Raw genomic sequence first — 16,031 nt, forward strand, 5'->3', positions numbered from 1 at the left:
AAAAACACATATATTTTCATTTATACGGGAAAGACTATGACATGTCTGCAGGTCTAGATTTTACATCTAGCCTGATTGTTATCAGTAATTAATATAAATATTAATTACCTGTTTTGTGGTTCCTTTCTTGCAGCTGACAAGGGTATATGACACGTTCACCTTTTCACCGGGCATTAGTCCTCTGTAAAAAAGACACAGGTATGATAACATGTTCCTGATACATGCTACAGACGCTAATATATATAACACTCTAGGGCCAGAACTACTTATCTCAGGAATTATAGAAAAAGGAGTGGAAAAAGGAACTTAAAATATAATGTATATTTTTGTAATATATTTTATCTAAATGTTTTATATAATATACAACAGTTAATCAAGTAATGGTAATGTAGGCCTCTGTACACTCCTCTTCACTCCTCTGTCACCCATGTACACTCCTCTACACCCCTCTGTCACCCATGTACACTCCTCTACACCCCTCTACACCCCTCTGTCACCCATGTACACTCCTCTACACCGCTCTGTCACCCATGTACACCCCTCTACACCCATCTGTTACCCATGTACACTCCTCTAAGCTCCTCCGTCACCCATGTACACTCCTCTACACCCTTCTATCACCAATGTACACCCCTACACCCTTCTGTTATCCATGTATACTACTCTGCGCTCCTCTGCCACCCACATACACTCCTCTACACCCCCAACACCTCTCTGTCACCAATGTACACCACTCTGTCACCCCCTACGCCCCCTTTCACCCATTTACACCCATCTATCACTCATATACACTCCTCTAAACCACTCTCCCACCCATGTACACATCTCTTCACCCCAACACCCCTCTGTCACCTACGTACACCCTTCTTTCACCCCGTACACATCTCTTTCCTCCCTACGTCCCCCTGTCACCCATGTACACTACTCTACGATCCTCTGTCACCCATGTACACTCCTCTACACCCCTCTGTCACCCATGCACACTCCTCTACACCCCTTTGTCACCCATGTACACCCCTCTACACCCATCTGTTACCCATTTACACTCCTCTAAGCTCCTACGTCACCCATGTACACTCCTCTACACTCCTCTACACCCTTCTATCACCAATGTACACCCCTACACCCTTCTGTTAACCATGTATACTACTCTGCGCTCCTCTGTCACCCACGTACACTCCTCTACACCCCCAACACCTCTTTGTCACCAATGTATACCACTCTGTCACCCCTTACGCCCCCTTTCACCCATTTACACCCATCTATCACTCATATACACTTCTCTAAACCACTCTGCCACCCATGTACACATCTCTACAATCCCAACACCCCTCTGTCACCTGTGTACACCCTTCTATCACCCCGTACACCCCTCTTTCACCCCCTACGTCCCCCTGTCACCCATGTACACTACTCTATGATCCTCTGTCACCCATGTACACTCCTCTACACCCCTCTGTCACCCATGTACACTCCTCTACACCCCTCTGTCACCCATGTACACTCCTCTACACCCCTTTGTCACCCATGTACACCCCTCTACACCCATCTGTTACCCATTTACACTCCTCTAAGCTCCTCCGTCACCCATATACACTCCTCTACACCCCTCTATCACCAATGTACACCCCTACACCCTTCTGTTATCCATGTATACTACTCTGCGCTCCTCTGTCACCCACGTACACTCCTCTACACCCCCAACACCTCTCTGTCACCAATGTACACCACTCTGTCACCGCCTACGCCCCCTTTGAACCATTTACACCCATCTATCACTCATATACACTCCTCTAAACCACTCTGCCACCCATGTACACATCTCTACACCCCCAACACCCCTCTGTCACCTATGTACACCCTTCTATCACCCCGTACACCCCTCTTTCACCCCCTACGTCCCCCTGTCACCCATGTACACTACTCTACGATCCTCTGTCACCCATGTACACTCCTCTACACCCCTCTGTCACCCATGTACACTCCTCTACACCCCTCTGTCACCCATGTACACTCCTCTACAACGCTCTGTCACCCATGTACACCCCTCTACACCCATCTGTTATCCATTTACACTCATCTAAGCTCCTTTGTCACCCATGTACACTCCTCTACACCCCTCTATCACCAATGTACACCCCTACACCCTTCTGTTATCCATGAATACTACTCTGCGCTCCTCTGTCACCCACGTACACTCCTCTACACCCCCAAAACCTCTCTGTCACCAATGTACACCACTCTGTCACCCCCAAGGCCCCCTTTCACCAATTTTCACACATCTATCACTCATATACACTCCTCTGAACCACTCTGCCACCCATGTACACACCTCTACACCCCCAACACCTCTCTGTCACCTATGTACACCCCTCTATCACCCCGTACTCCCCTCTTTCACCCCCTACGTCCCCCTGTCACCCATGTACACTCCTCTGTTATCCATGTACACTCCTCTACGCTCCTCTGTCACCCATGTACACTCCTCTACACCCCTCTGACACCCATGTACACTCCTCTACACTCCTCTGTTACCATGTACACTCCTCTATGCTCCCCTATTACCCATGTACACTACTCTACACACCCAACACCTCTGTCACCCATGTACACCCCGCTGTCACCCCCTACGCCCCCTGTCACCCATGTACACCCATCTATCACCCATGTACACTCCTCTAAACCACTCTGCCACCCATGTACACATCTCTACACCCCCAACACCCCTCTGTCACCTATGTACACGCTTCTATCACCCCGTACACCCCTCTTTCACCCCCTACGTCCCCGTCACCCATGTACACTACTCTACGATCCTCTGTCACCCATGTACACTCCTCTACACCCCTCTGTCACCCATGTACACTCCTCTACACCCCTCTGTCACCCATGTACACTTCTCTACACCGCTCTGTCACCCATGTACAGCCCTCTACACCCATCTGTTATCCATTTACACTCCTCTAAGCTCCTTTGTCACCCATGTACACTCCTCTACACCCCTCTATCACCAATGTACACCCCTACACCCTTCTGTTATCCATGGATACTATTCTGCGCTCCTCTGTCACCCACGTACACTCCTCTACACCCCCAACACCTCTCTGTCACCAATGTACACCACTCTGTCACCCCCTACGCCCCCTTTCACCCATTTACACCCATCTATCACTCATATACACTCCTCTGAACCACTCTGCCACCCATGTACACACCTCTACACCCCCAACACTCCTCTGTCACCTATGTACACCCCTCTATCACCCCGTACTCCCCTCTTTCATACCCCTACGTCCCCCTGTCACCCATGTACACTCCTCTGTTACCCATGTACACTCCTCTACGCTCCTCTGTCACCCAAGTACACTCCTCTACACCCCTCTGACACCCATGTACACTCCTCTACACTCCTCTGTTACCATGTACACTCCTCTATGCTCCCCTATTACCCATGTACACTACTCTACACACCCAACACCTCTGTCACCCATGTACACCCCTCTGTCACCCCCTACGCCCCCTGTCACCCATGTACACCCATCTATCACCCATGTACACTCCTCTAAACCACTCTGCCACCCATGTACACTCCTCGACACTGCTGTTACCAATGTTCCACTTTCTGCTACCTTTTTACTCGTCAACTTTGGAATGTTCCTAATCTCTGTACCTGAGATATGGTTGTGTTATATATAAAGCTGTCCATAGACGATATACTTATTAAAAACACACATATCTTCATGTATACGGGAAAGATTATGACATGTCTGCAGGTCTAGATTTTACATCTAGCCTGATTGTTATCAGTAATTAATATAAATATTAATTACCTGTTTCGTGGTTCCTTTCTTGCAGCTGACGGGGGTATATGTCACGTTCACCTTTTCACCGGGACCATCAGTCCTCTGTAAAAAAGACACAGGTATGATAACATGTTCCTGATACATGCTACAGACGCTAATATATATAACACTCTAGGGCCAGAACTACTTAACTCAGGAATTATGGAAAAAGGAGTGGAAAAAGGAACTTAAAATATAATGTATATTTTTGTAAAATATTTTATCTAAATGTTTTATATAATATACAACAGTTAATCAAGTAATGGTAATGTAGGCCTCTGTACACTCCTCTGTTACCCATGTACACTCCTCTACACCCCTCTGTCACCCATGTACACTCCTCTACACCCCTCTGTCACCCATGTACACTCCTCTACACCCCTCTGTCACTCATGTACACTCCTCTACACCCCTCTGTCACCCATGTACACCCCTCTACACCCATCTGTTACCCATTTACACTCCTCTACACTCCTCCGTCACCCATGTACACTCCTCTACACCCCTCTATCACCAATGTACACCCCTACACCCTTCTGTTATCCATGTATACTACTCTGCGCTCCTCTGTCACCCACGTACACTCCTCTACACCCCCAACACCTCTCTGTCACCAATGTACACCACTCTGTCAACCCCTACGCCCCATCTCACCCATTTACACCCATCTATCACTCATATACACTCCTCTAAACCACTCTGCCACCCAAGTACACATCTCTACACCCCCAACACACCTCTGTCACCTATGTACACCCTTCTATCACCCCGTACACCCCTCTTTCACCCCCTACGTCCCCCTGTCACCCATGTACACTACTCTACGATCCTCTGTCACCCATGTACACTACTCTACACCCCTCTGGGACCAATCCTCTGTTACCATGTACACTCCTCTACGCTCCTCAATCACCCATGTACACCCCTCTGTCACTCCCTTCGCCCACTGTCACCCATGTACACCCATCTATCACCCATGTACACTCCTCGACACTCCTGTTACCCATGTTCACCTTTCTGCTACCTTTTTACTCGTCAACTTTGGAATGTTCCTAATCTCTGTACCTGAGATATGGTTGTGTTATATATAAAGCTGTGCATAGACGATATACTTATTAAAAACACATATATCTTCATGTATACGGGAAAGACTATGACATGTCTGCAGGTCTAGATTTTACATCTAGCCTGATTGTTATCAGTAATTAATATAAATATTAATCACCTGTTTCGTGGTTCCTTTCTTGCAGCTGACGGGGGTATATGACACATTCACCTTTTCACCGGGCATCAGTTCTCTGTAAAAAAGACACAGGTATGATAACATGTTCCTGATACATGCTACAGACGCTAATATATATAACACTCTAGGGCCAGAACTACTTATCTCAGGAATTATGGAAAAAGGAGTGGAAAAAGGAACTTAAAATATAATGTATATTTTTGTAAAATATTTTATCTAAATGTTTTATATAATATACAACAGTTAATCAAGTAATGTTAATGTATGCCTCTGTACACTCCTCTACACTCCTCTGTTACCCATGTACACTCCTCTACAACCCTCTGTCACCCATGTACACTCCTCTACACCCCTCTGTCACCCATGTACACTCCTCTACACCCCTCTGTCACCCATGTACACTCCTCTACACCGCTCTGTCACCCATGTACACCCCTCTACACCCATCTGTTACCCATGTACACTCCTCTAAGCTCCTCCGTCACCCATGTACACTCCTCTACACCCTTCTATCACCAATGTACACCCCTACACCCTTCTGTTATCCATGTATACTACTTTGCGCTCCTCTGTCACCCATGTACACTCCTCTACACCCCCAACACCTCTCTGTCACCAATGTACACCACTCTGTCACCCCCTACGCCCCCTTTCACCCATTTACACCCATCTATCACTCATATACACTCCTCTGAACCACTCTGCCACCCATGTACATACCTCTACACCCCCAACACCCCTCTGTCACCTACGTACACCCTTCTATCACCCCGTACACCCCTCTTTCACCCCCTACGTCCCCCTGTCACCCATGTACACTGCTCTACGATCCTCTGTCACCCATGTACACTTCTCTACACCCCTCTGTCACCCATGTACACTCCTCTACACCCCTCTGTCTCCGATGTACACCCCTCTACACCCATCTGTTACCCATTTACACTCCTCTAAGCTCCTCCGTCACCCATGTACACTCCTCTACACCCTTCTGTCACCAATGTACACCCCTACACCCTTCTGTTATACATGTATACTACTCTGCGCTCCTATGTCACCCACGTACACTCCTCTACACCCCCAACACCTCTTTGTCACCAATGTACACCACTCTGTCACCCCCTACGCCCCCTTTCACCCATTTACACCCATCTATCACTCATATACACTCCTCTAAACCACTCTGCCACCCATGTACACATCTCTACACCCCCAACACCCCTCTGTCACCTGTGTACACCCTTCTATCACCCCGTACACCCCTCTTTCACCCCCTATGTCCCCCTGTCACCCATGTACACTACTCTCTGATCCTCTGTCACCCATGTACACTCCTCTACACCCCTCTGTCACCCATGTACACTCCCCTACACCCCTCTGTCACCCATGTTCACTCCTCTACACCGCTCTGTCACCCATGTACACCCCTCTACACCCATCTGTTACCCATTTACACTCCTCTACACTCCTCCGTCACCCATGTACACTCCTCTACACCCCTCTGTCACCAATGTACACCCCTACACCCTTCTGTTATCCATGTATACTACTCTGTGCTCCTCTGTCACCCACGTACACTCCTCTACACCCCCAACACCTCTCTGTCACCAATGTACACCACTCTGTCACCCCCTACGCCCCCTTTCACCCATTTACACCCATCTATCACTCATATACACTCCTCTGAACCACTCTGCCAGCCATGTACACACCTCTACACCCCCAACACCCCTCTGTCACCTATGTACACCCCTCTATCAACCCGTGCACCCCTCTTTCACCCCCTACGTCCCCCTTTCATCTATGTACACTCCTCTGTTACCCATGTACACTCCTCTACGCTCCTCTTTCACCCATGTACACTCCTCTACACTTCTCTGTTACCATGTACACTCCTCTATGCTCCCCTATTACCCATGTACACTCCTCTACACACCCAACACCTCTGGCACCCATGTACACCCCTCTGTCACCCCCTACGCCCCCTGTCACCCATGTACACCCATCTATCACCCATGTACACTCCTCTAAACCACTCTGCCACCCATGTACACTCCTCGACACTGCTGTTACCAATGTTCCCCTTTCTGCTACCTTTTTACTCGTCAACTTTGGAATGTTCCTAATCTCTGTACCTGAGATATGGTTGTGTTATATATAAAGCTGTCCAGAGACGATATACTTATTAAAAACACATATATCTTCATATATACGGGAAAGACTATGACATGTCTGCAGGTCTAGATTTTACATCTAGCCTGATTGTTATCAGTAATTAATATAAATATTAATTACCTGTTTCGTGGTTCCTTTCTTGCAGCTGACGGGGGTATATGTCGGGCATCAGTCATCTGTAAAAAAAGACACAGGTATGATAACATGTTCCTGATACATGCTACAGACGCTAATATATATAACACTCTAGGGCCAGAACTACTTAACTCAGGAATTATGGAAAAAGGAGTGGAAAAAGGAACTTAAAATATAATGTATATTTTTGTAAAATATTTTATCTAAATGTTTTATATAATATACAACAGTTAATCAAGTAATGGTAATGAGGGCCTCTCTACACTCCTCTACACTCCTCTGTTACCCATGTACACTCCTCTACACCCCTCTGTCACCCATGTACACTCCTCTACACCCCTCTGTCACCAATGTACACTCCTCTACACCCCTCTTTCACCCATGTACACTCCCCTACACCCATCTCTTACCCATTTACACTCCTCTACACTCCTCTGTCACCCATGTACACTCCTCTACACCGCTCTGTCACCCATGTACACCCCTCTACACCCATCTGTTACCCATTTACACTCCTCTAAGCTCCTCCGTCAACCATGTACACTCCTCTACACCCTTCTATCATCAATGTACACCCCTACACCCTTCTGTTATCCATGTATACTACTCTGCGCTCCTCTGTCACCCACATACACTCCTCTACACCCCCAACACCTCTCTGTCACCAATGTACACCACTCTGTCACCCCCTACGCCCCCTTTCACCCATTTACACCCATCTATCACTCATATACACTCCTCTAAACCACTCTGCCACCCATGTACACATCTCCACACCCCCAACACCCCTCTGTCACCTGTGTACACCCTTCTATCACCCCGTAAACCCCTCTTTCACCCCCTACGTACCCCTGTCACCCATGTACACTACTCTACGATCCTCTGTCACCCATGTACACTCCTCTACACCCCTCTGTCACCCATGTACACTCCTCTACACCCCTTTGTCACCCATGTACACTCCTCTACAGCCCCCTGTCACCCATGTACACTCCTCTGTTACCCATGTACACTCCTCTACGCTTCTCTGTCACCCATGTACACTCCTCTACACCCCTCTGACACCCATGTACATTTCTTAACACTCCTCTGTTACCATGTACACTCCTCTATGTTCCCCTATTACCCATGTACACTCCTCTACACACCCATCACCTCTGTCACCAATGTACACCCCTCTGTCACCCCCTATGCCCCCTGTCACCCATGTACACCCATCTATCACCCATGTACACTCCTCTAAACCACTCTGCCACCCAAGAACTCTCCTCGACACTGCTGTTACCAATGTTCCCCTTTCTGCTACCTTTTTACTCGTCAAATTTGGAATGTTCCTAATCTCTGTACCTGAGATATGGTTGTGTTATATATAAAGCTGTCCATAGACGATATACTTATTAAAAACACATATATCTTCATGTATACGGGAAAGACTATGACATGTCTGCAGGTCTAGATTTTACATCTAGCCTGATTGTTATCAGTAATTAATATAAATATTAATTACCTGTTTCGTGGTTCCTTTCTTGCAGCTGACGGGGGTATATGTCACGTTCACCTTTTTACCGGGCATCAGTCATCTGTAAAAAAAGACACAGGTATGATAACATGTTCCTGATACATGCTACAGACGCTAATATATATAACACTCTAGGGCCAGAACTACTTAACTCAGGAATTATGGAAAAAGGAGTGGAAAAAGGAACTTAAAATATAATGTATATTTTTGTAAAATATTTTATCTAAATGTTTTATATAATATACAACAGTTAATTAAGTAATGGTAATGTAGGCCTCTTTACACTCCTCTGTTACCCATGTACACTCCTCTACACCCCTCTGTCACCCATGTACACTCCTCTACACCCCTCTGTCACCCATGAACACTCCTCTACACCCCTCTGTCACCCATGTACACTCCTCTACACCCCTCTGTCAACCATGTACACCCATCTACACCCATCTGTTACCCATTTACACTCCTCTACACTCCTCTGTCACCCATGTACACTCCTCTACACCCCTCTATCACCAATGTACACCCCTACACCCTTCTGTTATCCATGTATACTACTCTGCGCTCCTCTGTCACCCACGTACACTCCTCTACACCCCCAACACCTCTCTGTCACCAATGTACACCACTCTGTCACCCCCTACGCTCCCTTTCACCCATTTACACCCATCTATCACTCATATACACTCCTCTAAACCACTCTGCCACCCAAGTACACATCTCTACACCCCCAACACACCTCTGTCACCTATGTACACCCTTCTATCACCCCGTTTACCCCTCTTTCACCCTCTACGTCCCCTGTCACCCATGTACACTACTCTACGATCCTCTGTCACCCATGTGCATTCCTCTACACCCCTCTGACACCACTCCTCTGTTACCATGTACACTCCTCTACGCTCCTCTATCACCCATGTACACTCCTCTACACACCCAACACCCCTCTGTCACCTATGTACACCCCTCTATCACCCTGTACACCCCTCTTTCACCCTCTACATCCCCCTGTCACCCAGGTACACTCCTCTACACCCCTCTGTCACCCATGTACACACCCATGTACCCATGTACACTCCTCTACACCCCTCTGTCACCCATGTACACTCCTCTACACCCCTCTGTCACCCATGTACACTCCTCTACACCCCTCTGTCACCCATGTACACTCCTCTACACCCCTCTGTCACCTATGTACACCCTTCTATCACCCCGTACACCCCTCTTTCACCCCCTATGTCCCCCTGTCACCCATGTACACTACTCTACGATCCTCTGTCACCCATGTACACTCCTCTACACCCCTCTGACACCACTCCTTTGTTACCATGTACACTCCTCTACGCTCCTCTATCACCCATGTACACTCCTCTACACACCCAACACCTCTCTGTCACCCATGTACACCCCTCTGTCACTCCCTACGCCCACTGTCACCCATGTACACCCATCTATCACCCATGTACACTCCTCGACACTCCTGTTACCCATGTTCACCTTTCTGCTACCTTTTTACTCGTCAACTTTGGAATATTCCTAATCTCTGTACCTGAGATATGGTTGTGTTATATATAAAGCTGTCCATAGACGATATACTTATTAAAAACACATATATCTTCATGTATACGGGAAAGATTATGACATGTCTGCAGGTCTAGATTTTACATCTAGCCTGATTGTTATCAGTAATTAATATAAATATTAATTACCTGTTTCGTGGTTCCTTTCTTGCAGCTGACGGGGGTATATGTCACGTTCACCTTTTCACCGGGCATCAGTCCTCTGTAAAAAAGACACAGGTATGATAACATGTTCCTGATACATGCTACAGACGCTAATATATATAACACTCTAGGGCCAGAACTACTTATCTCAGGAATAATGGAAAAAGGAGTGGAAAAAGGAACTTAAAATATAATGTATATTTTTGTAAAATATTTTATCTAAATGTTTTATATAATATACAACAGTTAATCAAGTAATGGTAAAGTAGGCCTCTGTACACTACTCTACACTCCTCTGTTACCCATGTACACTCCTCTACACCCCTCTGTCACCCATGTACACTCCTCTACACCCCTCTGTCACCCATGTACACTCCTCTACACCGCTCTGTCACCCATGTACACCCCTCTACACCCATCTGTTACCCATTTACACTCCTCTAAGCTCCTCCGTCACCCATGTACACTCCTCTACACCCCTCTACCACCAATGTACACCCCTACACCTTTCTGTTATCCATGTATACTACTCTGCGCTCCTCTGTCACCCACGTACACTCCTCTACACCCCCAACATCTCTCTGTCACCAATAAACACCACTCTGTCACCCCCTACGCCCCCTTTCACCCATTTACACCCATCTATCACTCATATACACTCCTCTAAACCACTCTGCCACCCATGTACACATCTCTACACCCCCAACACCCCTCTGTCACCTACGTACACCCTTGTATCACCCCGTACACCCCTCTTTCACCCCCTACGTCCCCCTGTCACCCATGTACACTACTCTACGATCCTCTGTCACCCATGTACACTCCTCTACACCCCTCTGTCACCCATGTACACTCCTCTACACCCCTCTGTCACCCATGTGCACCCTTCTACACCTATCTGTTAACCATTTACATTCATCTAAGCTCCTCCGTCACCCATGTACACTCCTCTACACCCTGCTATCACCAAAGTACACCCCTACACCCTTCTGTTATCCATGTATACTACTCTGCGCTCCTCTGTCACCCACGTACACTCCTCTACACCCCCAACACCTCTCTATCACCAATGTACACCACTCTGTCACCCCCTACGCCCCCTTTCACCCATTTACACCCATTTATCACTCATATACACTCCTCTGAACTACTCTGCCACCTATGTACACACCTCTACACCCCCATCATCCCTCTGTCACCTATGTACACCCCTCTATCACCCCGTACACCCCTCTTTCACCCCCTACGTCCCCCTGTCACCCATGTACACTCCTCTGTTACCCATGTACACTCCTCTACGCTCCTCTGTCACCCATGTACACTCCTCTACACCCCTCTGACACCCATGTACACTCCTCTACACTCATCTGTTACCATGTACACTCCCCTATGCTCCCCTGTTACCCATATACACTCCTCTACACACCCAACACCTCTGTCACCCATGTACTCCCCTCTGTCACCCCCTAGGCCCCCTGTCACCCATGTACATCCATCTATCACCCATGTACACTCCTCTAAACCACTCTGCCACCCATGTACACTCCTCGACACTCCTGTTACCCATGTTCACCTTTCTGCTACCTTTTTACTCGTCAACTTTGGAATGTTCCTAATCTCTTTACCTGAGATATGGTTGTGTTATATATAAAGCTGTCCATAGACGATATACTTATAAAAAACACATATATCTTCATGTATACGGGAAAGACTATGACATGTCTGCAGGTCTAGATTTAACAATCTAGGGCCAAAACTACTTATCTCAGGAATTATGGAAAAAGGAGTGGAAAAAGGAACTTAAAATATAATGTATATTTTTGTAAAATATTTTATCTAAATGTTTTATATAATATACAACAGTTAATCAAGTAATGGTAATGTAGGCCTCTGTACACTCCTTTGTTACCCATGTACACTCTTCTACACCCCTCTCTCACCCATGTACACTCCTCTACACCCCTCTGTCACCCATGTACACTCCTCTACACCCCTCTGTCACCCATGTACACTCTTCTACACCGCTCTGTCACCCATGTACACCCCTCTACATCCATCTGTTACCCATTTACACTCCTCTACGCTTCTCCGTCACCCATGTACACTCCTCTACACCCCTCTATCACCAATGTACACCCGTACACCCTTCTGTTATCCATGTATACTACTCTGCGCTCCTCTGTCACCCACGTACACTCCTCTACACCCCCAACACCTCTCTGTCACCAATGTACACCACTCTATAACCCCCTACGCCCCCTTTTACCCATTTATACCCATCTATCACTCATATACACTCCTCTAAACCACTCTGCCACCCATGTACACACCTCTACACCCCCAGCACCCCTCTGTCACCTATGTACACCACTCTATCACCCCCTACACCCCTCTTTCACCCCCTACGTCCCCCTGTCACCCATGTATACTCCTCTGTTACCCATGTACACTCCTCTACGCTCCTCTGTCACCCAAGTACACTCCTCTACACCCCTCTGTCACCCATGTACACTCCTCTACACCGCTCTGTCACCCATATACACCCCTCTACACCCATCTGTTACCCATTTACACTCCTCTAAGCTCCTCCGTCACCCATGTACACTCCTCTACACCCCTCTATCACCAATGTACACCCCTACACCCTTCTGTTATCCATGTATACTACTCTGCGCTCCTCTGTCACCCACGTACACTCCTCTACATCCCCAACACCTCTCTGTCACCAATGTACACCACTCTGTCACACCCTACGCCCCCTTTCACCCATTTACACCCATCTATCACTCGTATACACTCCTCTAAACCACTTTGCCACCCATGTACACACCTCTACACCCCCAACACCCCTCTGTCACCTATATACACCATTCTATCACCCCGTACACCCCTCTATCACCCCCTACGTCCCCCTGTCACCCATGTATACTCTTCTGTTACCCATGTACACTCCTCTTCACCCCTCTGTCACCCATGTACACTCCTCTACACCGCTCTGTCACCCATGGACACCCCTCTACACCCATCTGTTACCCATTGACACTCCTCTAAGCCCCTCAGTCACCCATGTACACTCCTCTACACCCCTCTATCACCATTGTGCCAACCCTACACCCTTCTGTTATCCATGTATACTACTCTGCCCTCCTCTGTAACCCACGTACACTAATCTACAACCCCAACACCTCTCTGTCACCAATGTACACCACTCTGTCACCCCCCTACGCCCCCTTTCACCCATTCACACCCATCTATCACTCATATACACTCCTCTAAACCACTCTGCCACCCATGTACACATCTCTACATCCCCAACACCCCTCTGTCACCTATGTACACCCTTCTATCACCCCGTACACCCCTCTTTCACCCCCTACGTCCCCCTGTCACCCATGTACACTACTCTACGATCCTCTGTCACCCATGTACACTCCTCTACACCCCCAACACCTTTCTGTCACCTATGTACACCCCTCTATCACCCCTTACACCCCTCTTTCACCCCCTACGTCCCCCTGTCACCCATGTATACTCCTCTGTTACCCATTTACACTCCTCTACGCTCCTCTGTCACCCATGTACACTCCTCTACACCCCTCTCACACCCATGTACACTCATCGACACTCCTCTGTTACCATGTACACTCCTCTATGCTCCCCTATCACCCATGTACACTCCTCTACACACCCAACACCTCTGTCACCCATGTACACCCCTCTGTCACTCTCTACGCCCACAGTCACCCATGTACACCCATCTATCACCCATGTACACTCCTCTAAACCACTCTGCCACCCATGTACACTCCTCGACACTCCTGCTACCCATGTTCACCTTTCTGCTACCTTTTTACTCGCCAACTTTGGAATGTTCCTAATCTCTGTACCTGAGATATGGTTGTGTTATATATAAAGCTGTCCATAGACGATATACTTATTAAAAACACATATATCTTCATGTATACGAGAAAGACTATGACATGTCTGCAGGTCTAGATTTTACATCTAGCCTGATTGTTATCAGTAATTAATATAAATATTAATTACCTGTTTCGTGGTTCATTTCTTGCAACTGACGGGGGTATATGTCACGTTCACCTTTTCACCGGGCATCAGTCCTCTGTAAAAAAGACACAGGTATGATAACATCTTCCTGATACATGCTACAGACGCTAATATATATAACACTCTAGGGCCAGAACTACTTATCTCAGGAATTATGGAAAAAGGAGTGGAAAAAGGAACTTAAAATATAATGTATTTTTTTGTAAAATATTTTATCTAAATGTTTTATATAATATACAACAGTTAATCAAGTAATAGTAATGTAGGCCTCTGTACACACCTCTACACTCCTCTGTTACCCATGTACACTTCTCTACACCCCTCTGTCACCCATGTACACTCCTCTACACCCCTCTGTCACCCATGTACACTCCTCTACACCCCTCTGTCACCCATGTACACTCCTCTACACCGCTCTGTCACCCATGTACACCCCTCTACACCCATCTGTTATCCATTTACACTCCTCTACGCTCCCCTGTCACCCATGCACACTCCTCTACACCCCTCTATCACCAATGTACACCCCTACACCTTTCTGTTATCCATGTATACTACTCTGCGCTCCTCTGTCACCCACGTACACTCCTCTACACCCCCAACACCTCTCTGTCACCAATGTACACCACTCTGTCACCCCCTACGCCCCCTTTCACCCATTAACACCCATCTATCACTCATATACACACCTCTAAACCACTCTGCCACCCATGTACACATCTCTACACCCCCAACACCCCTCTGTCACCTATGTACACCCTTCTATCACCCCGTACACCCCTCTTTCACCCCCTACGTCCCCCTGTCACCCATGTACACTACTCTACGATCCTCTGTCACCCATGTACACTCCTCTACACCCCTCTAACACCCATGTACAATCCTCTACACTCCTCTGTTACCATGTACACTCCTCTACGCTCCTCTATCACCCATGTACACTCCTCTACACGCCCAACACCTCTCTGTCACCCATGTACACCCCTCTGTCACCCACTACGCCCACTGTCACCCATGTACATCCATCTATCACCCATGTAAACTTCTCTAACCTGCCACCCATGTACACTCCTCAACACTCCTGTTACCCATGTTCACCTTTCTGCTACCTTTTTACTCGTCAACTTTGGTATGGGTTCCCTGCGAAAATTGTTTTTTCCAAGGGGTGCCCCGAGGCGTAACAGAAGCTCAGCTCACATCTACTTCAGAGAGAGCCGAGCTGCAGTTATCCAGAACCACCACTATATATTGAAGAGTGCAAGGCTCTCGTCCCCATTCACTGTATAGTGCAGCCCACTGAACAGTAATTGAGGGGCTATTCTGTAAATAGACCA

The 16,031-nt window shown here is 47.5% G+C and overlaps 1 protein-coding gene across 1 annotated transcript in view; it reads left to right on the forward strand.

Annotated features, from left to right (window-relative positions):
- LOC130275504 (DNA-directed RNA polymerase II subunit RPB1-like) overlaps nt 1-10,606 on the forward strand; it is an 88,220-nt gene extending 77,614 nt beyond the window's left edge. The window contains exon 2 of the mRNA XM_056523555.1: nt 9,928-10,606. Coding sequence (XP_056379530.1) covers nt 9,928-10,448 — 521 coding nt within the window. The 3' untranslated portion in view covers nt 10,449-10,606. The remainder of the gene's footprint in view (nt 1-9,927) is intronic.
- The last annotated feature ends 5,425 nt before the right edge of the window (nt 10,607-16,031 follow it).

Source organism: Hyla sarda, chromosome 6 (genome assembly GCF_029499605.1).
Source record: "Hyla sarda isolate aHylSar1 chromosome 6, aHylSar1.hap1, whole genome shotgun sequence".
Classification (NCBI taxonomy): Eukaryota; Metazoa; Chordata; class Amphibia; order Anura; family Hylidae; genus Hyla; species Hyla sarda.